The sequence below is a fragment of the Netta rufina genome, assembly GCF_964035555.1.
Source record: "Netta rufina genome assembly, chromosome: 2".
Taxonomy (NCBI): Eukaryota; Metazoa; Chordata; class Aves; order Anseriformes; family Anatidae; genus Netta; species Netta rufina.
In genome coordinates this window covers 72396382-72421222 of record NC_140124.1, presented here as the reverse complement: position 1 = coordinate 72421222, position 24841 = coordinate 72396382, and the positions used below count along the sequence as shown (strand labels likewise).

At 38.3% G+C, this 24841-nt stretch overlaps 1 protein-coding gene across 2 annotated transcripts in view; it reads left to right on the top strand.

Annotated features, from left to right (window-relative positions):
• Nucleotides 1-24841, top strand: part of CDH18 (cadherin 18) — a gene marked incomplete at both ends in the record, with an annotated part of 199368 nt that overhangs the window by 97677 nt on the left and 76850 nt on the right. For both annotated transcript variants that reach the window (XM_084281808.1, XM_084281807.1), the window contains one exon: nucleotides 23484-23651. In XM_084281808.1, the coding sequence (XP_084137934.1) occupies nucleotides 23484-23651 (168 nt within the window). The remainder of the gene's footprint in view (nucleotides 1-23483; nucleotides 23652-24841) is intronic.

Here is a 24841-nt window from a genome sequence, read left to right as displayed (position 1 = left end):
CACAGCGGCCCGGCCGAGGTGGCAACCCAAACAGAGGAGATACTGCCTCTCTGGGCTCATGTGGGCACTCAGGTGGATCCCCTGAGGGGTGAAGTGGCAGTCCAGACTGGAGACTGCAGGGAGCTCTGGAGGCCCACCTGGCTCCTGAGGGAAGAGAGGGCTGTCATGGGTGCAGGTGTTCCCTGATCAAGAAACTCGAGCAAGTGGCTGGGCTGCAGCGAGAAATAGGCAGCCTGAGAGGCTCCTGGGAGTCTCTGAGGGTGACAGATAGAAGGTGTCAACCTGCCACTGCTGATGCCCAGCAGCCCCCTCCTAAGTCCCTGCAAAGGGCAGTAGCTGACCCAGCTGATTATACACAGGACTGAGGGCTTGACCAACTGCAAGAGTAAAGGGGCTGGACCCTCATCTCAGCTTGAAGCACAAAGAGACATTTTCCTCTGACACCCACAGTGCCATCAACCCCTGTGGTGTCCCCGGGTAATAGATTCAAGGATCTCAGGCAGGAAAAGGAAGAGGTTGAGGGTCTGGACAGTAGTCAGAACCCAGGAAGCAACCCAGGGAAGCACGTCAAGACTGAGGGAAGTACCAAGCATAGGGAGTGGGGCCGGATGGGACACTGCATCAAAACCAGTGCCACAAAAAAAGGGCAGAGAGTCTTAGTGATCGGAGACTCCTTGCTGAGGGGTACTGAGGCTCCCATTTGTTGCCCGGATAACCTATCCAGAGAGGTGTGCAGTCTTCCTGGGGCACGTGTCAGAGACGTTAGGAAGGCTCTGCCACAGATCATTAAGCCGGAGGACTACTATCCTCTTGTCATTCAGGTTGGATCCTGGGAAGCTGCTATTAGAAAAATGAAGAATATTTAAAAGGACTTTGCATCCCTGGGGAGGTTGTTGAATGGATTGGGGGTGCAGGTAGTGTTCTCTTCTGTCCTCCTTCTGGGTGACCAGGACCCAGAAAGAAGGAGGAAAACAGGACAGGTGAACAACTGGTTGAGGCGGTGTTTTATGGACCAAGGATTTGGGTATTTTGATCTTGGGGAGCCCTTTGAAATGCCGGGTATGTGGGCTGCTGACTGACTACAACTCAGCAAGTGGGTCACAAGTGTGTTGGGGAGCAAGCTCTCTGGGCTAATTACCAGGGCTTTAAACTAGGTTTGATGGGGGAAGGGAGGGGAGCTAAAAGTGACAGAGAAGGGCTGGGTGAAGTTGTCACTGCTGTAACTGTTGAAGACAGTAGGGAAAAACCTCTGAGTTGTCCCATAGAATTGTCTGTATGCTCCTCAGAGAAGGTAATGATCCCGATATCCATCCAGAATCTTCTTCTTGCATCCCTCCAGGGGTAACTGTGTCTGCTGCGTCCCTATTGTGCCTGTATACCAATGCGCAGAGCATGGGAAATAAACAGCATGAGCTCGAGATCTGTGTTTGTTCGCAGGGCCACAATCTCATTGCAATAGCAGATACGTAGTGAGACAGCTCGCATGCCTGGAACACTCTCATGGAGGGCTATGTCCTCTTTAGGAAAGACAGGCTGGGGAAGTGAGGGGGGGGGGTTGCCCTTTATGTGAGGGAGCAGTTATAGTGTACCCAGCTTCAGCTGAAGGAGGGTGAAGGACAAGTGGAGAGCTTGTAGGTGAGAATTAAGGGGTGGGCTGGTATGGGGGACACCATTGTGGGGATATACTGCAGATCACCAGATCAAAAGGAGGAAGTCAATGAGGCCTTCTACAAGCAGCTGGTAGTAGCCTCATGATCCCGGGCACTGGTTCTCACGGGGGACTTCAATTTTCCGGACATCTGTTGGGTAAGCAACTCGGCCAGGCATGCGCAGTCCAAACAGTTCCTAGAATGAGTTGAAGATAATTTTCTGATGCAGGTGGTGGAGGAGCCAATGAAGCGGGGGTTGCTTCTGGACCTTGTCCTTACCAACAGGGATGGGCTTGTTAGGAATGTGAAGGTTGGGGGTGGCTTGGGATGCAGCGACCATGAGATGGTGGAGTTCAAGATGGAAGGAACTTGGTGGAAGAAGTAAGGCTAAAAGCAGGATTGCAACCTGTACTGGGTCTGGCTGGAATGTTAACTTTTCCGGCAGCAGCCCATACAGTGCCGTACTCTGTACTTGTAGTTGGAACAGCAGTGTTATCACACCAGTGTTGTGTCTACTCCTAGGGGGTGGGCAAAAAGTGAGGAGAGAAACATCACTAGGGCAGCTGACCTAAACCAATCAAAGGGATATTCCATACCATGTGGTGTCACACTCAGCAATAAAAGGTGGAAACAGGAAGAAGAGGGGAGGGGTGGGCTCTCGTTGGGAAACGTCGGTCCTCCTCTCGAACACCGGCTGCGTGCGTTGAGGCCTTGCTTCAAGGACGTGGTCAATCATCGCTCATTTGTGGGAAGTAGAGAGTAATTTCTTTCCTCTGCACTTCCATATAGCCTTCATTTATTTTGTTTGTTTGTTTTCCTCCTTTCTTTTTATTTTTCCCTTTTTCCCTCCCTTTTCCCCTTTCCCTTTTTATTTCCCCTTAGTTAAATTGTTTAGTTCATAGTAGTCTTTATTTAATTATTATAATTATTTCCCTTTAATTAAATTATCCTTATCTCAACCCATGAGTTGTTCTTTGCTTTACTTCTCCCCCTCCTCATCTAAAGGAGGGGGAGTGAGAGAGCGGTTGTGGGGTTTAGCTGCCCAGCACGGTAAAACCACCACACAACCATGGACTTTTGGAGAGCCAACTTCAACCTCTTCTGGGACCTGCTTGGGGATATCTCACGGGCTAGGTTGCTAGAAGACAAGGGTGCATGTGAGAGCTGGGCGACATTTAAATAGCATTTCTTCCAAGCTCAGGATTGGTGTATCCCTAAGAGTACGAAACTGGGGAAGAGGGGCAAGAAACCTGCATGGATGAGCAAGGAGCTCATCGATAAGATCAAAAGGAAGAGGAAGGTCTATGAAATGTGGAAAAGGGCCTGTCCTCTTGGGAGGAGTATAGATGTGTTGTCAGGGCCTGCAGGGATGCGACAAGGAAGGCTAAAGCTGACCTAGAGATGAGGCTTGCAGAAGAGATAAATGATAATAAAAATGTTTTTTTTAAGTACGTAAACAGCAAGAGGAAGACTAGGGATAATGTGGGTCCCTTGCTGAACAAGGGGAGTGTCCTAGTAACAGGAGATGCCAAGAAGGCGTAGATACTGAATGGTTTCTTTGCTTCAGTCTTTGCTTCAAGGACTCCCTCCCCCGCCCCCGGGAGTCCGCACCCCTGGCAATAGGACAAAGGGTCTGGGAAATGGGGGGCTCCCCCCTGGTTGACAAGGGAGTGGTTTGGGAGCATCTGAGTGGGCTCAACGCACACAGATCCATGAGTCCTGATGGGATGCATCCACGTGTGGTAAGTCAGTTGGCAAAGGTGAAAGCTGAACCGCTCCCTATCATCTTTGAAAGGTCCTGGAGAACGGGTGAGGTGCCTGAAGACTGGAGGATAGCCAATGTCACTCTGGTCTTCAAGAAGGACAGGAAGGAGGATCAGGGAAACTACAGGCCAGTCTCACCTCTGTCCTTGGACAGGTGTTGGAACAGTTTGTTCTGGATGCCATCTCCAAGCAACTGGAAGAGAAGAATGTTATGAGGAGTAGTCAGCATGGATTCACCAAGGGGAAGTTGTGCTTGACCAACCTCGTTGCCTTCTCTGATGGCATCACCAGCTGGGTAGATAGGGGGAGAGCAGTGGATGTCATCTACCTTGACTTTAGCAAGGCTTTCAATACTGTCTCCCATGACATCCTACTAGCAAAGCTGATAAAGTGTGGGATAGAGGAGTGGACAGTAAAGTGGGTGGAGAACTGGCTGACTGGCTGAGCTCAGAGGGCGGTGATTGGCATTGCAGAGTCTGGCTGGAGACTTGTGACTAGCGGTGTTCCCCAGGGGTCGGTGCTGGGTCCGGTCTTGTTCAACATCTTCATCGACGACCTTGATGAGGGAATAGTGTCTGCCTTCAGTAAGTACGCCGATGACACAAAGCTGGGAGGAGTGGCTGACACACCAAAAGGCTGTGCTGCCATTCAGCAAGACCTGGACCGGCTGGAGAGATGGGCAGAAAGAAACCAAATGAGTTTTAATCAGAGCAAGTGTAGAGTCCTGCACCTGGGAAGGAACAACCCGAAGTATCAGTACAGGCTGGGGGACAACCTGCTGGAGAGGAGCTCTGAGGAGAAGGACCTGGGGGTCCTGGTGGATGACAGATTGACCATGAGCCAGTAGTGTGCCCTCATGGCCAAGAGGGCCAATGAGATCCTGGTGTGCATTAAAAAGAGCGTGGCCAGCAGGTCAAGGGACGTGATCCTCCCCCTCTACTCTGCCCTTGTCAGGCCTCACCTGGAGTACTGTGTCCCGTTTTGGGCTCCTCAGTACAAGAAAGGCAGGGATCTCCTAGAAAGAGCCCAGCGGAGGGCCACAAAGATGATACGGGGCATGGAGCATCTTCCCTATGAAAAAATGCTGAGAGACCTGGGTCTGCTCAGCCTGGAAAAAAGAAGACTGAGAGGGGATCTCATCACTGTGTATAAATACCTGAGGTGTGGGAGACAGAGGGACTTGGCCAACCTCTTTTCAGTGGTTTGTGGGGACAGGACAAGGGGTAATGGCCACAAGATTGAGCACAGGAAATTCCACATCAACATGCAAAAGAACTTCTTCACAGTGAGGGTTACAGAGGACTGGAACAGGCTTCTCAGGGAGTTTGTGGAGTCCCCTTCTCTGGAGATATTCAAGGCCCGTCTGTACGCCTACCTGGGCAGCCTGCTCTAAGGAACCTGCTTTGGCAGGGGGGTTGGACACCATGATCTTTCGAGGTCCCTTCCAACCCCTTCAATTTTGTGATTCTGTGATTTGGTTGGTACTGCCTATTACAACACGCATATGATATAATAATGTGTTGTTTTGCACCATGAAAAATGACCAGACTTCCTCTACAGAAAGTGTAGCCTTAATAATGAGGCACAAGTCAAAAAAAAATAAATAAACTGTAGCGTAGCTTGCAGACTTAAGATTATAATTGCAGGCGGGCTAGTTAAAAAAAAGAAAAAAAAAAAAACGCAACTATTTCTGAAAAAAAAAATATATGGAAGTCACTGACACACACTAAATATACAATCCTGTGAGGTCTTGTGCAGTCCCTTTCCACTGGAAGACTCGTCAAACAGGGCTCAGCTGGCCTTCAGTTTTCAGATGTGCAGTGTTTGCATTTTTACAATTTAATGCATGCACTGCTATAGCAAGACTTGTCAGACATGACTACCACAGTCATCAGTGTTTTTCCTAACCATTTCAAGCAATTATTTCTGAGGACATTTAAAATAAAGTTTCATAAAATGTGGGTTAGAATCCTTTTTAAGTGATTTAGATTATTCATTAGATTTCATGCTGAGGGGTTCCTTCTGATGTCCAGCTGCTGTGGGTCATGCTTGTCTTCCAAGTGGACACACTTATAAATTATAAGATTGGCATGCTTTTGCATCAGAAATTTTGTTTAATGTCAGAGACTGCAGGGGTCCTGGAGAGAAGTCTTTAGAGGTAGATAATCTTCACATTATTTTGTTCCACAGTGGCAGATATCAAGACAGTTAGAACACAGCTGTCAGGAGATTCAGTCGGGCTCTGAAACACTTCTGAAAGCAAAATGGAATGTTTGGGCAACTGGTTACAGGGTTTTTTGTTTCTTTGTTTGTTTATTTTTTGATACCGATAGCCAGAGAATAATTAGGAAATTTTCTTCTACTTCAGATTTAAGTCCTCTGTAGTACAACATGGAGAACCAATACTCCAGGTTGTGAATCATGGTTCATAGAAGGACTAGAATAAAGCTCTAGAATTCAGCCTTTAAAATATTATATGCAGAGAGGTAAAAAGTTAAATTCCTTTTGGAGTTTTAAACCAGGTTCATTTCTCCACATATTTTCTTACTGTTTGCTGCTCCTTTTGTCCCTTTAAATATTACATTCAATAAACAGATCTTTAATTACCAAGATGCTCTTTGTGCCATTTCAGAATATGGATTTAATTAATAAAGCCCAGGTGCTGGCAAGTCAGTCTTTTTATATGCCTTTATATAATCACAATAGAAAAATGAATATTCCATTTTGACAGATTTATCAAAATTCATAGTGTAGTAGTTTTTCTGTGGGGCTATCATACGTGGACATGTCTTCCATTCTTTGCTAGGAATAGTTTTTAAGGATGTCTCCAGGAACTGAGAGGACTGTAAATTAGGTTCCTTCTGTGTTAGGTATGTAAAGCTCAAATAAACTGTGAAAACTTATAAAATGCGTGAAGCTAGAACCACAGATTTTGCAAGGGAAGACATGTTTCTATCAAGTCTAGAGCATAGCACCTTTCCTGAAATCCAAATGTAATTGTATTCTGTGTATGAACTGCAGCAGTCATGCACTGAGTCTCTTTGGACTATGTTACTGTGGGTACTGATAACAGCTTTGCCAATATTATTTATGTAGTCATAAATGATAAAATTAATAAAAGTTGCTGCTGATTGGTAACATCATCCAGGATGTGGCATAATAAATAACGGAAGCCCCATTTCTTCCATTTCCTACTGTAGGGTTTGTCAAGGCTAATAACTTTTCCCTGCTTCAAACAGTAAGACAGAATGTTTCAACTCATCCCTTGTATTCTTCTGAAAAACAGTCTTTTAGATACTAGGAACTAATGGCAAAGTCAATATTTTGAAATTTCATTTCCCAGTACTAGGTATGATTTCTCAAGGATAAGCAGGCACACATACTTTGAGGCCATGCTTTCAAATGACTGCTTTCAGGCATTATAGTTGAAAATTACTGTTTTCATCTACAGTGCCTTGCTATCATGTAAAGGAAACTGTTTTGCAAGTTTTTTTTATTATTTTTATTTTTCAGAGTAGTGAGACAAAAAATAAGAGATCTAACGCTTGGAGACAGCTTTTAAAAACTTGTTCATGAAAAATATATTAATTCATTGAAAGCACAGTGATATAGCTGTATCCTTTGCAAACTATATATGTATATCCCATTAAATTATCTTAAGATTCTGAGAATATATGCACCATTGTCCATTTGATAAATGACGCCTTCTAAAAAGAATAATAAAAGTATGTTCTCCAGCCTTCTTGTAAATGGTTTCTGCAACACAGTACATAAAATATCTAAGTGATACTGTATTACTGTAATGGATCACCATGCAAAAGTTTTATGCATGTCAAAATATGTTTTTGAGGTTTACTGTTCAGACTTTAACATTCATAATATTTTTTTCTTACTAAGTTTTGGAAAGTATTAAAAAGTATTTAGTAGGATACTATATCCTCTGAGGTCATGATGACAGTTGTCCTATGTGCAGGAAATTGTTCTTTAGTAAAAATGAGTTTTACAAGTGTGCCATAAGTCCTAATCAAAATTAAGAAGATATTGTGGATGTAAATGGTCAGCCTCTACAAGTGCTAAAGCTATGCACCATGCATATGCACTATGCACAATATATATGCATATGCACTATGCACCATTACCATTTTCTAGAAATTTATATGTTGGAGCTTAAGTTTTCTAACATAACCAGCAGAGCTTCTCAATTTTTATTTTTATTTTTTTTTTTATATTTATTCAAATATGAAATGCTTAAAGTACACATGCTCCCTTTTAATTTTCACTTCCCTGAGAATTACATCTAGATTTAGCTAATAACTATACAACATCCAGGAAAAACATTATACTTTGCAGGTATTTCCCATCTTATAGCTATTTAATTTCCAATGTTCGGGTTACTTTATAATATCTGAATAACAGTCAAAATTTTCTTCAAGTTACCTTCCCACTGTTGTTTTATTTACAACTTTTCTCAAAAGATGCAGTTCTAAATTTCCTAACAAGACTTTCATCAACAGAAATTACTTGTAAAAAATTTTTGTACAAATTATTTGTACTCTTTTTTTTTTTTTTGTACAAAATTCTTGTGAAGTCTCTTTCTATAACTATTGCCTGTTTTGTATTGGACCACTACTTTGTGTCCATAGCAGATATTGGAGTTCACTTACATGCTCGGTTTTCTCCAATATGGCAAGATGGTAAAAGACTCAGAATAGTCTAAAATAGACATGAAAGAAAATGTAGGATTGGGAGTAAAAGTAAAGAAATATGAATTGATTTAACTGTTCCTAAAGAAGAAGCTAATGGCTCAAATAGGCATGCAGTTCTGCATTTCCTATTCTTAACGTTTACCTTAACACATGGATAAATGTGTTTATCCACATTTATCATCATTTATCAGCAGTCCTGGCTATCGGGGGAGGTCCCAGTTGACTGGCAGCTAGCAAACATGATGCCCATCTCCAAGAAGGGCCGGAGGGCAGACCCGGGAAACTACAGGGCTGTCAGTTTGACCTCAGTGTCAGGGAAGATCATGGAGCAGATTATCTTGAGAGTCATCACGCGGCACTTGCAGGGCAAGCAGGCGATCAGGCCCAGTCAGCATGGGTTTATGAAAGGCAGGTCCTGCTTGACGAACCTGATCTCCTTCTATGACAAAGTGACACGCTTGGTGGATGAGGGAAAGGCTGTGGATGTGGTCTACCTTGACTTCAGCAAGGCTTTTGACACCATCTCCCACAGCATTCTCCTCAAGAAACTGGCTGCTCATGGCTTGGACTGGCGCACGCTTCGTTGGGTTAGAAACTGGCTGGATAGCTGGGCCCAAAGAGTCGTGGTGAATGGAGTCAAGTCCAGTTGGAGGCCAGTCACTAGTGGCGTTCCCCAGGGCTCGGCGCTGGGGCCAGTCCTCTTTAATATCTTCATCAATGATCTGGATGAGGGCATTGAGTGCACCCTCAGGAAGTTTGCAGATGACACCAAGTTAGGTACGTGTGTCAATCTGCTCGAGGGTAGGAAGGCTCTGCAGGAGGATCTGGATAGGCTGCACTGATGGGCTGAGGTCAACTGCATGAAGTTTAACAAGGCCAAGTGCCGGGTCCTGCACCTGGGGCACAATAACCCCAAGCAGAGCTACAGGCTGGGAGATGAGTGGTTGGAAAGCTGCCAGGCAGAGAAGGACCTGGGAGTGATGGTGGATAGTCGGCTGAATATGAGCCAGCAGTGTGCTCAGGTGGCCAAGAAGGCCAACTGCATCCTGGCTTGCATAAGAAGCAGTGTGACCAGCAGGGCTAGGGAGGTGATCGTCCCCCTGTACTGGGCTCTGGTGAGGCTGTGCCTCGAGTACTGTGTTCAGTTTTGGGCCCCTCCCTACAAGAAGGACATGGAGGTGCTTGAGCGGGTCCAGAGAAGGGCGACGAAGCTGGTGAGGGGCCTGGAGAACAAGTCCTACGAGGAGTGGCTGAGGGAGCTGGGCTTGTTCAGCCTGGAGAAAACGAGGCTCAGATACCTTAAAGGAGGCTGCAGAGAGGTGGGGGTTGGTCTGTTCTCCCACATGCCTGGTGACAGGACGAGGGGGAATGGGCTTAAGTTGCACCAGGGGAGTTTTAGGTTGGATCTTAGGAAGAACTTCTTTACCGAAAGGGTTGTGAGGCATTGGAACAGGCTGCCCAGGGAAGTGGTGGAGTCACCATCCCTGGAGGTCTTTTAAAAGACGTTTAGATGTAGAGCTTAGGGATATGGTTTAGTGGAGACTGTTAGTGTTAGGTCAGAGGTTGGACTCGATGATCTTGAGGTCTCTTCCAACCTAGAAATTCTGTGATTCTGTGATTCTGTGATTATCTTTCTTCTTCAGGTGTGATTTTAGAAATATTATGGTATCAAAAATGTCATTATTGGCTAGATTTTCAGAAGCTATAGCAGCAACCATGCTCATAAAGGCAGTCAGTCTTCCCTGATGTGAGTGCCCCTTGCCATAAAACACCTGCGGAGTGAAAACTCAACTAGAGTACTATATTGACAACTTAGTCCTAATCATGGTAAGAAGCTTTTTGCCTAAAAATAAAAGATAAGATTATTTACTGTTGTAAATCAACATAGCTTCATTATCTTTATTTGAAGTATGTGGATTTATACTGGATCAAGATTGACAGTGTGAGCTCCTGATCACCTTCACTATATATATACTTTAAGAAGATCTTAAGAAGAGTGAACTAGAATAACATTCTGCAGTTCCAAACGTGGCAAGCCATAATTGCTACATTTGTTGCACAAGGAAAGCTCCTGTCCACTCAGATTAGGATTCAGTATGGCCTGATCCCATGGCTTTTTATAGGTTCTAGTCTGTTACATGAGATGAAATGCCCATTAAAAAAAATAAAAAATATACATATATATGTATAATATGAGCTACTGTGATATATATTATATCATGTACGTACATGTATATTGCTTTAGGTACACTGTTTTATATTGCCTCAGGTCATTCTAGAGAGGTAGAAAACTGAGCTACACATGGAAAGAAGTAGTTGCTATTCTAGATGGAGCTTAGAGGAAAGACTTCCTCTGCAAGATACACAAAAAACAAACAAACAAACAAACAAACAACAAAAAAAAACAGAACAGGAAAATAGTGTGTTTCTGTGTTTTGTTTCATTAAAGAAAAATGGTGAAAGACATATGGAGTACAAACAGGTATAGTTCCCTGAATCTTTGTTTTATTTTATCATGTTAATTAGAAATAAAGGACTTTTAAGTAGCTCATGATGTAGTGTTCAAACACTACTTGGTCAAGAATAATAATTTAGCCTTTGGATGTGTACTTAAATAAAATGAAGAAATGCTTTTTTAATAGACAGCCTACTTCCATATGAACTTCTAAAAGCATTTTTATCCCTCCTAAATGTTGGCAGAAGAGGGAATCATGTTCTTTTGTATTATTATTATTATTATTTTTATTTGTTATTAATATTTGAAAGGTACATTAATAGTCTAACATAAGGTTAACCAGTTAAGGAACACAGCCATTGAAAGTGACTTTTATTGAAAGTTTATTTTCTAATGATCTTTTCACAGCTTCTTTTCAATATGTTTCAAAGAACTTTCCCATCACTACTTAGAACATAAATTTGGTAAAAAAACATTGACTTTGTACTAAATGGTAAGGCAACTCAGTCCTATTATCTTGTGTCTATGTCATCCTGCTGTGGGTTCTTTGATAAGAAATAGAGAAAATAGGTATGATTTTAGGAAATTCTATATCCTTTGAAAAGGACAGACAGGAAGTATTAAAGTCCACTCTTGATTCATTCCAGGCCTACATGAGGCAAATATTTGCACAGGATATGATTCTAGAGAAGGGAAAATGTGGCAAAAACTATACCATTGCTGTTGATCTGTTTTCTTGCCCTGTGTAGATCACGAATTATCTAGACAAGTAGACTCATTGAAAGTGTAATTCTTAGGAGAATCTTATTTTTAAAAGGCAGGTGGAATTTTACAAGTATTTTTATTTCATTTTTTGACATCTTCCCGAATGATTCTATCTGTAAAAAAAAATAAATAAAATAAATAAAAAAAATATGTATTTTGAGCCTTCATCTTTGGTCAAGATGAAATGTTGTAGGAGGTTTTAACAGCTGATGTTGATTCAGTGCAGGTTTGAAATATTATAGTGTTACGTTGCCAGTGCATAACTGAACAGTATAAAAGTTCGAGGCACTTAAAAGGTACAAATTACAAAGGTACATAATCTTTAATTGGATTTGTGTATTTTAAGTTATCTACACTGGGCTTTAAAAGGCATATTTATGCATTTGTTGTGGAACTATACAAATTTATGTTCATAAGAAAGGGATCATAGTTCAGTGCAGTTAAGGAAGCTAGTTGCTGAATCGAATTTTAAGTAGATAAATTTCGTTATTGTCTCAAATAATTGAAATCTGGAGGTGCAAAATAAAGGCTATTTATGTGTTTTCCCGTGATTGTAGATGAGAATGGTAGGTAGGAAGAGAAAAAGCAAAGATGATCATTAGATTTTAACTTTTTTTCAGCACCCAGCTTAGGAGTTTGTATTATATGGTATATAAAGTTGTGGTACTTGTGACAGGGTTCATAAGGTTGCATATCTTTCCTCACAATATATTTGGGATCTGTCACAAAGTCCTGGCTTTCCCAAGGCTGATGACTAGATATATATGACATTATTCCTAATAATGTCATATATAATATATTTTTTATATATATATATATAAAATATATATATATATTATATATTTATAGTATATGTATATTTATATATTATATAATATATTATATATATTATAATATATATATATATATATATTATATATATATATATATAAATATATATATATATATAATATATTCCTAATAAGTCTGTGTCCAGTGAGTTTTTAAGGGAAAACTCTTGTGTTTTCAAATTTGTGCTTTGTGTAAATTCGGAATAATTTCAAATGCAGACAAGCTTCAGTTTCAACATCAAAAGGTTTTCAGTACTAATATTCAGACAGAGGGTGATCACCTTGCAGAATAATATATTCATAATATATTCAGTCAAATCAAAAATGAAATAATTTTCTAAAACTGTGTGCTCTCAGGCAGCGAAGTAATTTTATGTTTTGTGTGACCTTATTGTGATGCTCTTTAGTTTATGGTACCGCGAGGGTGTCTCTTCTCAACAAACTAGTAGTTAATTTATTGATAGCAATGCACGTATAGCAACGGAATAATACGGACTTCAGTTCTCAGCCAACTTTAAGATTTATTGTACCTCTAGGTGGAGATTTATCTTTTCTTTTACTAGGTCAATATCTAACTCTCAAGTCAATACATCCTGACTGAATCTCAATAGAAGTCAATGTTATATATGGAGTGGTAATTCGTGTCGAGAAAATGGTTGATATTAATAAAGAAGGGGGAGATTTGGGAACATGGCCATGGGGCTTGGAAAGCCCCGTGGTTGAGATAACATTAGACTCGTAAGGACGAGGCCATCAGGAATATAAAAGAGTTTAGAGGGAACAAAGAAGGGTGATTCAAGAGACTCCATGCAGTCTCCGGACTCCTGTTCTCCAGATGGTTTCTTGTTCTCCAGCCTTAAGGCATGTATGTTTCTGAGTGTTTGCTGTTGTTGTTACATTCAAAGTTGTTTGACCAATGAAAAGTTGTTTTGAAAAGAACTGCTGTGGGGAGAAGGCTATAAGAGGGGAGCCTGCCCTCAAGATAAAAAAGGCAACACGATGAAGTTACATCAATAAAGGAGCAGGACAAAGGAGTGAAGAGGAACAGGCTGGCAGAATGGAGACCAGGACGGGAACAGGCACATTGATCGCCTCATGAAGATAGGTTCGTCCAAACTCAGCAAACCACTCAGAGAAGCTTGTACAGAAAGTCGCTGGAAATGGGCGCACTGGAGCTGGAGAGAAGCTCGAGCTGAGAGAAGCAGAGCCAGGCACACAACTGCCCCTCACTAGTAAGCAGTTGCGCATTATGGGGAATCATACGTCATTAGGAACAAAGACTGTCCTGGTAGCCTTACAGTTTGTTCTCCTTATTAACAATTGGAGAGTTTATGATCCTGAAATATGGGACCAAACTGAGGTCAAGGTGTGGGACTCTGCAACTAGAAACGACAAGACTGCAGTGGGATTGCTTGGCACCTGGCGAGCAATCTCTGAGGCCTCAAAGAGCCATGTGGAGCCACAGTCAGAAACGTGTGGCTTGCCAGATAGTGAGGGAGCTGCGGGCTCCTTTACTGATCTACAGCCATCAGCTACAGGCTTTTGCTGTTACGCCCCCTGTTGACCTGAACGTGCCTTTTGACCCAGGCCTATTGGCCTTGAAAAGGAGATGGATATGCTTTTCTTCGATCCGGGAAGAACGGGATACATAAGGCCTGAAGACTGAGTTGCTTGACAACTTAAAGCGAGACATATTGTTCAAAAGGAATGGAAAATGGAGACTATTAAGTCATGGAACTGAAAGGATTGTTTGTTACCTTTTCTGATCGTGAATATGTATAAGCATACTCGATTTTAGTAAGTTATGGAACTTAAAGGATTGTTTGTTACCTTTCCTGATTGTACATATGTATATGCATACTCGGGTATAGTATGTAAAGCGATGTTCTGTGTATTTAGAATGTTTGATGTTCGTGTGTGCGTGTTGGTGGAGCGTAGACTCCCCGCACACGCAGCGCTGTTTACTTGCCTTTTATACCTTTTAGAAATACTTGTTTCATAAATATTACGAAATTCAGATTGAGTTGAGACCTCATTTATAACATCAATAACAACCTATTATGTCGCCTTATGGACAAAGGTTTTGTGCATGTTTGGTCTAAAAAATAAAATAACATTTGTGAACATGCATACTTGAATATTATAGGATATCTTTAAATTTTATCTGTATGAAATCACAATCTTTTTTAATGTACATCAGAAGGTTATGAAAACTGTGATATGACTAATTTTCACATTTTTAGCATTTGAAAGTATTTGTTTTGGTCTATTGTGGTTCTTTAGTTAGTGTTCTGTTTACCCGTATTGCATTTCTTACATATTTTCTGTGTGGAGTTTGAACTATTTTTTTTTTTTCATTTTTCCAACAGACTGGAACTTTGTTACAAGTACTAAATGTTTAGTAAATTTATAGTTTTTTTTTTTTGGTTTTTTTTTTTTTGGTTTTTTTTTTCAGTTGGTAAGCAGATCAATTAATCTTATTTGTAGGGTACTTGTTGTCACTCGTGTGTGTGTGTGTGTGTGTGTGTGTGTGTGTGTGTATATGTATGTGTGTAGTTACATTCGGATGTATTAAAGTGAAGAATGTGTGCTGATTGTGTTTTGCCAATGGTTGAATTTGATGATTTTGTTTTGAATAGTCATTAGCTTGCATGGCCACAGTCATAACACTTGAAGTGTGAATGCTTTCATTGTTATTCAAGTACCTAGCCTTATACATGGAAAAAGTTTTTTTCATTTTTGTATTGACACTAGTCAATACAAAATAGTCTTATTTTATTTCATTTTCACTTGAAATTTATGAATAAGCATACTTAAATGCTGAGTAAGTTTGAATTCTAAGTGCTTTTTAACAATTATCTATTATTATGCTGTACTGTTGTAAGGTCCTTAACGTGTTACACATGGGTCAGTGACGCATTGAGGTTAAGTGGCTTGCTCATGGGTCGTAAGTACATTACCCTTTTGTCTCTAATGGAGACAAAATGTAAACACTTGTTTTGTTGGCTAAGCAAGCTTTCTCACTAACAGACAAACTGAATTACATGTCGTCTAGACACTGTCTGTCAATTTTAATTAAATTAGCCAGCATATGAAATTTTGTTCAAGTGTGGAATCTTTCCAAGACTGTGTGCTACATTTAATTTTAATTAGATGGACATTATTTTGACCCTATTTTAAAGCTTTTTTGTCATGCCTATAATCACCGTCTCCTTGTCCCTCTTATCAAAATGACCTGCTTTGAAAAGAAACCACAATGCAACTATGTTAATTATCTCAAATTATTTAGATATATTCTCATGTGACTATTAAAGACAAAAATTAAATTTAATTTGCACAGGATTCTAATTTAAAATAATAGATGAGAAATGTGAAGTCAACTCTGTATCCATCTTTATTTTCCTTTCCATTATGAAAAAAGTAATAGGAAGATGTGGATTATGAGTGAAATATTACCAACATTAATCTTGAGCTTTCAGTTATTTTGTCATTTTCATTCAAACTATTAAAGTGTAGGTATATAGGTAGGCAGCTGACATTACAATAAGCAGTGTTTGATACTGGTAGTCCATATTACTTCTATTTTAAGAGAGGGGTATTTCCAAGCTGGTGAATATAAGCATATAAGTCAATGTAAGTCAGTCTTCAGATAGTTTTAAGCTCTTTCTTGTCAAATGGGATTTCCTTTGAGAAGATTCCTGTACTTAATTCCCATCTGCCATGTTCAGGGGTTACTGAATTCATCCCCTTTTTGCTTGTTTTGTTCATCTCATGTATCATAAGGTTGTTCCTTTTTCACCAAGGATTAAATGCAACCCTAAGAACTTTGTATTGTGAAGAAATCATCATTAATGAGTAATTTTCTCCTTTCCAATGTTCTTTGCCCTTGCCTTATCTTCACGTGCACATCAATTACTTGGTCCCTCTGCTTGCCTTCCTCACAAGTAATCTGTAATGGAGAATTATTCACTAGCTAAGCAGCATTACAGTAATCTGTTAGTTTTATATATCTGTATCTATGTATTTCTCATAGTTACCTTGAGCAAAATACTTCAATAATTATATCATACAGCCAGCATTCAGCTTTCTGCAAGCATCATTTTTTTTTTCCTAATTAAGGTACAGTTTCTTTATTGGTTTTAAATAAATTTTTATCTGAATTGTCATTAATTTTCAGCACAGTAGGAACATCATACTTCTGTAAGCTTATCTCACATTTCTTTACCCAAGGCACATGCCTACTGTTTAACAGGAACACCTCAAAATTTGTCTGCTTTCTTATTTAAGTTGGAGAATCTGACCATTCAGCCCTGTTTTCTCCTAACTACTTGTATCTTCAGAGCTATAGAAATGCCACTAATTCAGATTCACGTCCAAGGAAATAACACTAGTCAGTGCAAAACCACCAAAGTAGCTTGTGTTTTAAATGGAATGATTTAATCATACATACCTAGGCAGAGAACCTTTTGCTTATAGACACATAAATACTTTTATTCATGTCAATGTCTGTCATTGAGGCTTTCTTCAACTCCTCCATTCCTTATCTTTTAAAGTTTTTTGTGGACGATAATGCAATCTTCAATAATGGAGAAGCAATTTTAGGAGAGGTTCAACACACTCAGGGGATTTGCTTAAAAGAACATTTAGTGGTTTTGCTGCCTGAAAATTCAAAGTAATTGTGCAATATTTTTTTGAAAGAACCAGCTTGGACATAAGATTGGATAAATGAATAACAAAAATGGATGAATTGGCCCTTTATTAGCCCTTTTGTGAACTCTTTTGCAAATCTGCACATCAAAAAGTGGGCAGAATTTTCACAATTTACCTGTAAATATCACCCTGGAGTATTGAGTCATCTAGAAAGAAGATTAGACTAATGGAGAACCATAATGATTGTCCAGTCCTCAAACTAGGAGGTATACATAGAATCACAGAATGATAGAACCAGAATGGTTTGGGTTGGAAGAGACCTTTAAAGACCTTAGTTCCAAAGTTTAGTTTCTCACTGAATAATGAAGTAGGTAAGAAAATTCAGCAACTACAAATTATGAAGTGGATAACATTCATAAAGAAAACTGAAGGCAATGGAAACTAAGAATCTTTGAATGACAGGATGCCAGGTTAAATGGGTTTAGGACACTTTTTTTTTTTTTTCAAGTAGAAGGGGTGTAAAAAAAAAGGAAAATGGCAATGATAGGATCATAACTGGATGAAGATAACAAAATTTTTAAGAATGATACAGAATAAAAAGTTAGATCCATGCTGTATTTGGAAAGAAACAGAATTATTTGCTTTTCACACCATACAATCTTCACAGTAGCTGTGAAGAATGCTGTGTCACATCTGCTTGGGGAAAAATATCTAGCTAATGAAATTCTGGTCTCACCAATGTTAATTTTAACTAAATCCTGATTTACTAGAAAAATTCCAGAACATTTGCAGAATGTAAATGTGTGTCAATTTTCTGAAAGGACAACCAAAAAGAAGACATTAGGCTGGAAAATTTAGGCAAAATAAAGTAAATTAGTTGAGAAAAAATTAGCTGGTGAAAATAGAAAAAGCAATAACACTTTTTAGTATGTGTTTCTGTAAAATACATCATATTAAAGAAACCCAATTACTTTGTTTCATGACAACTTACACTGAAAAAATATAACTGCCATGCCACATGGCATTCTAGTTAAATATATAGCATTAACTAGTAGAAACAAGGCACATATTAAAAGTACATGAACTGGCTACCTGGGAGGTAGCAAGAAGTTGTCAGCAATGCAGAATCATCATGAAAGAAAGACAGTATGCTGCATGTCATACTGGACCCAACTTAATTTCATGAATCTGTATTTTACTGTATCATTGTGGCAGAAGCACCTCATTTTGCTCCTTCTTCACTGTTTCTATTAAAATATATTTCCATTCTGTTTGTACTATAATATGCACCTGTCCTACTCATCACAGTTATTTATTCTCTGCTACTTTCAAACACAGAAAAAAGTATTTGTACACCATACTTTAAGTTACCACCATACAGTATGACAGCTACCACTCGAGTTATGCATATAAAGTCAAGTTTACTTTCCAGCCTACGCAAGGGTCCTCTGAATGTAAAGGTCTGTGTCTATACAGCTCAATAGAACAAATGAAAAACACCCATACCTTCATAGCCATATAGAGTCACACCAGACATAAGTTTATTGGAAGAGTTTGTGTGTAGAAGAAATAGAAATATCAGCACAACAGGCTGTGGTATGATTATTTATGTGGTTACTGAGATTTGCACCAAAATACCAGTTTTGTTTAAATGCTATATTAGCTGATGATTTTAATACAGATTTCTGGGCCAGGATGAAAAGTTGATGTTTACAGGTATGACTACAATTGGAGTGGAATAAACTAGCAATCCACTACCACTAAATCCAGGTAATGTCTCTTCTAAAGCATAGTGATTTGGAAGTAGTCACTCTTTGAAGTCAGTGGGACAAGTACACCACTTCAGTGGAAAAACATCTCTGATAACAGTGTCCTGATTCAGCTAGCTTACAAGAGGCTGAGAGAAATTTGCTTTAGAATCATGTGAACAATTCTAACTGAAACAGAACTGACAAACCTGGAAGACATGTACATATGCTCTAACTACTAGTGAGAGAAAGAATGAAAGCTTCTTGCCCAAATAGGGTGGCCAGTTGCTATGGCATTTCTGTGGTAGGTACTCCAGATACTCCTTTGATTTGCAGCAATTGCATGTGGCAGATCAGTGTTTCTTGTCTGCTTGCTGTCATGCAGCATAGCAGCTGATTCTTCATTTGATTCATTTGATTATGCTTTGTGTTATGAAAACAGTGGAAGGTGCTATGATTACATTTGGCATCCATGCAATTGCCAGATAAATCGGTGTATTTTCAATTTGATCAGTGAAGCTTTCTTGAAATTCCTTAATTCAGGACTCTTTGGCAGAAGATTTTTTCATTTTGTAAATTCAGGCTGTTACTCATCAGAATTTTTGAGAAGTCTTTAATCGGTAATAGTAAATTATATTTTTTCCCCTGTGGGTATTCATTATATTACAATCTGGTTAATACCTTTTTTCTTTTTTCTTTTTTTTTTTTTTTAATATCAAATAAACACTATTCTAATGAACTTATTAAAACTTATTAAAAAAAAAAAGTACCATTTTCTTTCTAGAAACTTACTTATTTTTCTGCAATTTCTCTTTTATTACAGCAGTAATATTTCAATACTGTATTCATGTTTTTTATTTCGGTGCTAATTCTCCTAAAGAAAGGGTGTAGTGTCTTTTGGTACTGTAATTATGACCATAGAAGAAAACAGACTACTAACTGTAATTTCTGTAGTGCTTTGACTTTTAGTAATGAAGGTAGTTCTCTAGTGATGCCTCTGGAAAAGAACAAAATGTATAATGTTACCTATATAAAGTAGATCTGACCAAAGGGGTAGATTAAATACAACTATATTATAGAAGCATTCAGAATATGGAGTATGACCAAAATTACTATATAGCCTTTTTTATATATATACATATATATAGTTTGGACTAAATCATAAATCCAAGGTAAAGTCTATTGGAATTTCTAGATTTGAAGTTGATTCTGAAATTTTAAGAACAACAAAATGCATCTGCTGACTCATACTTGCTCAGTATTGGCCCTAAAAGGCAAAAACTCTCAAAAAGCACAACTTCATTCTCTTAAAAGAGATGTATCTAATTCTCTCAAGGTAGGATAATATTAGATTTTTAAAACTACTTTAGTATAGATACATGTATATTCAGAATATTAATTTGAAGTAAAATAAGCTAACTACATATCCAAAAGCAAAACGAGTATAAAAATAGGGCTTTTGTTCACAAAGTAAAAATAATATTCATTAGATTACCATCTGCAATAGTTCTCTTTCCTCAGTAATTATTAAAAGTCACACGTTTAATCAGTCATTAAATAGATATTTAAAATTATATTTGAACCATTTAGTGGTTTTGTTTATGACAAGACGGGCATATAAGAAACTAGAATATGGAAGATCCAGTAAGACCTGCTGACCCTTTAGAAAATCCCTACTGACCAGGCTTGTGATCCAACAGCAGAATGGAAATTTTCCATACAAAATGTTAACAAAGTTAACTGGCCTATGACAGATTAGTTCGTTATTTGATGGTGAAACTAACTCCTACCCCCACTGTGATTTTTACAGTCAAGTCTTCTGTGCAGCTCTTCTTACATATAAATAAAATGGTTCTCCACAGAACAGATTTAAATAAATAAATAAATAAATAAATAAATAAATAAAAATAAATTGTCAGATGCATTAGAGAGGAAAAAAAAAAAAAAAAAGGAATTAACTACAGTTAAGTATCAAGAATGTATTTGAAGAGCCTGGGTGGACACAAATGTAAAATTTGTCAAAATAAACATTTTTTTCAGTGTTTTTCTGAATCTAAAGATGTTGGGTGAAAGGATAGAAGAGAATCTATCCAGAGTAGTAGACATGGGTATTTTTTAAGAGCTTGTCCCCACAACATACTTTTTGCTCAATTTTGTCTGATGTTTTTGGGATGAATGCATGACCATCATGAGGAAATTTGCTGATGCCAACAAATTACAGGACTAATTATAAGACTTTCTACAACAGCTCTGGTTTTATTAATCTAGAAATATTGGAGGAGAAAGTCCTGAGCAAGCCAATCATAGATGAATCACCAATGTGTTGTAATCTGGGAAAGCAAGGAAGGGAGAAGAGAGAAGGGGGAAGGGGGAAAAAGGAAAGGGGAAGAAGGAAGAGGGAAGGGGGAGGGGGAGGGAGGAAGGGGGAAGGGGAAGTTGGGGGAGCGTAGGGGGAGGAGAGGAAAAGGGGAAGGGGGAAGAGGGAAGGAGGAAGGGGAAAGTTTAAAACTTTAAGTGACTAGTATAATTATGAGGATACTATGGAAGACAGATGTTCCAGTATGCGAACTATGGTATGTTTCAAATTGAAATTGAAGTGTTGTTTTTCAAAATCCCATACTTCCTCCATACACATAACTATACATAAATATTAAAAGTTACAATACTTTTGGTTTCTGTTTCAACTCTGATTTCTATTGTATCAGATAATGAAGAAGTGCCAACAAGAAAGATAATTTCAGTGTGAAAAGTTGAAGCAATTTGTTTGGAAAATGTCAGGAAAAAATTCAGAGCATTTTAACTTTTAAAACTTTCTATCATGTTTTTTTTTTTTTTTTTTTTTTTTCCCAGCAAAATGAAATTTCAGTACAGTAAGAGCAGATTTTTTTTGAAGCATATTGACGAAAATTCATGCTTCAGTTATAACAATTCAATTTATCCTTGCCTTTCTATGTGTATGTGTAAGTTATGGTGAATTTTGGTATATTACAGTGACGTTTGTGAAAAAGAAATGCTGTTTCTAACTGGATGAAAGAAAAACACATCGATGAAGTAAAACGTATTGGTATACTACTTTTAGCTAGCTTGTCCAGAATCCAAGCTTCTGATAAATACATGTATGTACTTATGGTGCATCGATACTTTAAAAATATTATTCTTTGTGGATTGTTCTACTTATTTATACGTGATTTATTTTCAGAATAGGAGGGAAACGATGGTATAAACTACATGAAAATTTCAATTTCACATGTAACAATGATTAACTGTTAGGGTGACAGAGCACTGGAACAGGTTGCCCAGAGAGGCTGTGGAGTTTCCTTCTCTGGAGCTATTCAAAACCCTCCTGGATGCCATCCTGCACAAAGTGCTCTAGGTGATCCTGCTCGGCAGGGGTGTTGGATAAGGTGATCTTCAGAGGTCCCTTCCAACCTCGGCCATTCTGGGATTCCATGTAATTGGTTTTATGGAATAAATACTAATAAAATAAATTTATATACAATAAAGTAACATTCTGGAAATCACTTCTGAGATCATCTGAGACTGTAGGAATCACAGACCATGGAAATAATGCTGTTCTGCTGATTGCCTATAAGAGCAAGTTAAATCTCTTTGTTTTAATAGCTGTTATATGTTTAAAATGTACCCCAAAACAGTATTTGATAATACTATGGTATATTTTCTTACTTGTTATAACATCCACTCAATTTAAGAGTCCAAAAACAAGTTACACTACAAATGTAGATTTTTGAAAATTTAATGTTGATGAAATTATTTCACATATTTGTTTATCACCTCTCTGGCAACATTTTTAATAATGCAGACTAGGATGCTGTTGGTTTTGTTTGTTGCAAGGGCACATGTCCTCAAGGACAACCAGCTTGTCCATGAGGACCCCCCAGATCCTTTTCTTGAAATCTGCCTTAAGGCTGGTCTGTCCACAACATGTACTGATGCTTAGGCTTATTCTTTCCCCAGTGCAAGACTTGACATTTCCCTTTACTGAGCTCTGTGAGTGTTCTGTCAGACTGTGATTAAAGAAATTAGTAGGAGTCCATTTACAGGCATCATCATGAGTGAAAAATGCACCATAATTGAAACTGAGCCCAGAGGGTTGACTGTTGCTCCCTTATTGTCATCTTTGCTTGTGCATATATCATTGACTGAATGTTAAGAAAATAGAATTTTAGGGTTACTCAGTTTTAGTTTTCTCTGTCTACAATAGTAAAACCAATAAAGACTTATCTTTTACTTTACATACAAGTATTACATAAGTTACACTTATGAAGACAAGTGTGTGTGATTAATATGTGTCGAATGAGAAGGTATAGTTTTGGAATAGTTTTAAAAGGTAAGTGGTTTTATTTAGAAATGAACTTTTGTTAAAATGAAGGAATTTGTTGCTTCTTTAGTGGGGTATCAATTCTCATTAATAGTTCTATTAAGTAGATATTTAAACAATGATAATACATGAGAAAACACTGCATTTGAGCAATGTGCCTTACATTTATGAATGTTACATAAGTTAGATTAGTTATTAATATGCTATTATAGTTGTATAATATAGATTTTTTTTTCCTTATTCTGAAGCAAGTTGACTCATCTGGCATTGTTATATTTAAAATAAAATAATAATAATATTAAAAAAAAACCAATGGATCACTGTCAAGCATCTCCATATAGCGTTATGTAATTTTATTTATTATTTATTATTTGTTCACACACAGAAGGCAACCAATTGACTTTTAACCTTGAATATCAAATAAAGCCTGCTTATTTGGATTATAGAAAAGCTCTGTTTCTAGAAAATCTCCAATTCCCCCCCCTTTTTCCTGAAACAAATGGTTATGTCCAGCATTTTCCTTCACTAGAACAAGCTAATCCTGATTTTTCTTTGGTTTATTTTCTTTCCATCACAGGAGTCATCAGGACTGCCTTGCACAACATGGACAGGGAAGCCAGAGAGCATTATTCCGTTGTCATTCAAGCCAAAGATATGGCTGGGCAGGTTGGAGGGCTGTCAGGGTCAACAACTGTAAATATCACACTCACTGATGTCAACGACAATCCACCCAGGTTTCCTCAGAGTATGTACAATTTCAGCATATAATTGTTTTGAGAATCGCATTGATTTTCAGTGAAGTAATAAGCTGTTAATGAAATCAAATTAATATTCAAAATCACGGAGAGAATGCATCTCAGGAAATGTTTGAATTCACCAGTATTTTTCAGTTTTATCATGTTTTCAGATGAAACACTGTTATGGCATAGGGGAAGTACTACAATCATTGAATATTTCATTACACTAAGTAATGGTGAGAAGGATGACAAAGGAAGACCGTTGTCATGTGGGGTTTATTCTCCAGTCCCTTTAGAATGTGTATATTGCAGTAACTGCACAATTTTGATCCCACAAGAGAATTATTTTGTTCTATGGTACAAAATAACAAAAGGTAACACATTCAGAGTTTAAATCTGTCATACATTTGGCTGCTTCCATACACATCTATCAATTCTTTTTCTTCTGTTTTTTTTTCCTCTATACCCTTGAAAACTTTTAAGATCATTTTTTACATTACAGATGATCTAAACCTAAACTGTTCACTGTTTTTGAGCTGCAGTGAAGTCTGCTTTTACCCTAGTTAAATGAATCATCAATGTTGATGTCAAACTGAATGATCTCACATGCATATATGAAAAAGTACATGCTAGAGTACTCTTGTTAGAATATCGTAATGGGACCACTAATAGGAAGTTCATTTTTATCTAACTTATTGCGTGCACATTGATCTGACACAACAGCTGGAGCCCTATAGGAATTCTGAAATCAGTCAACAATTTAAGTCTTCTGGAATGAAATTGCATAGCTAAACTACTCTCTGCAGATTGGCTCAAGGCCACTAAGAATATTGTAATCTGGACTCAGACATTGCAGGAGCCCTTGTAGAACATAAAGGGCTACTAGCTATATGTATGTCTACTGGGAAATACATTAAGCCGTTTGAATGAGAAGATTTATAAACAACAGTAGAGATCACGAAGCTCCAGAGAAAAACAAAACTTCCTGGCAGCATGCATTATGTAAAATCTGGTCAAGCAGTAAGAAGGCTCATTAAAAGTACTGTAGGAATGAATATTTTTTTCTGTGCCTCACGCACAGAAAAGCCTTTTAAACCAAATTTTAAATAATGTGTATTTGGTTTTGTGTTCCACAGAATAATCATTACATTCCTCACTCTATTTAATACTTCATAACTATTGAAAAGACAAAAGGTAA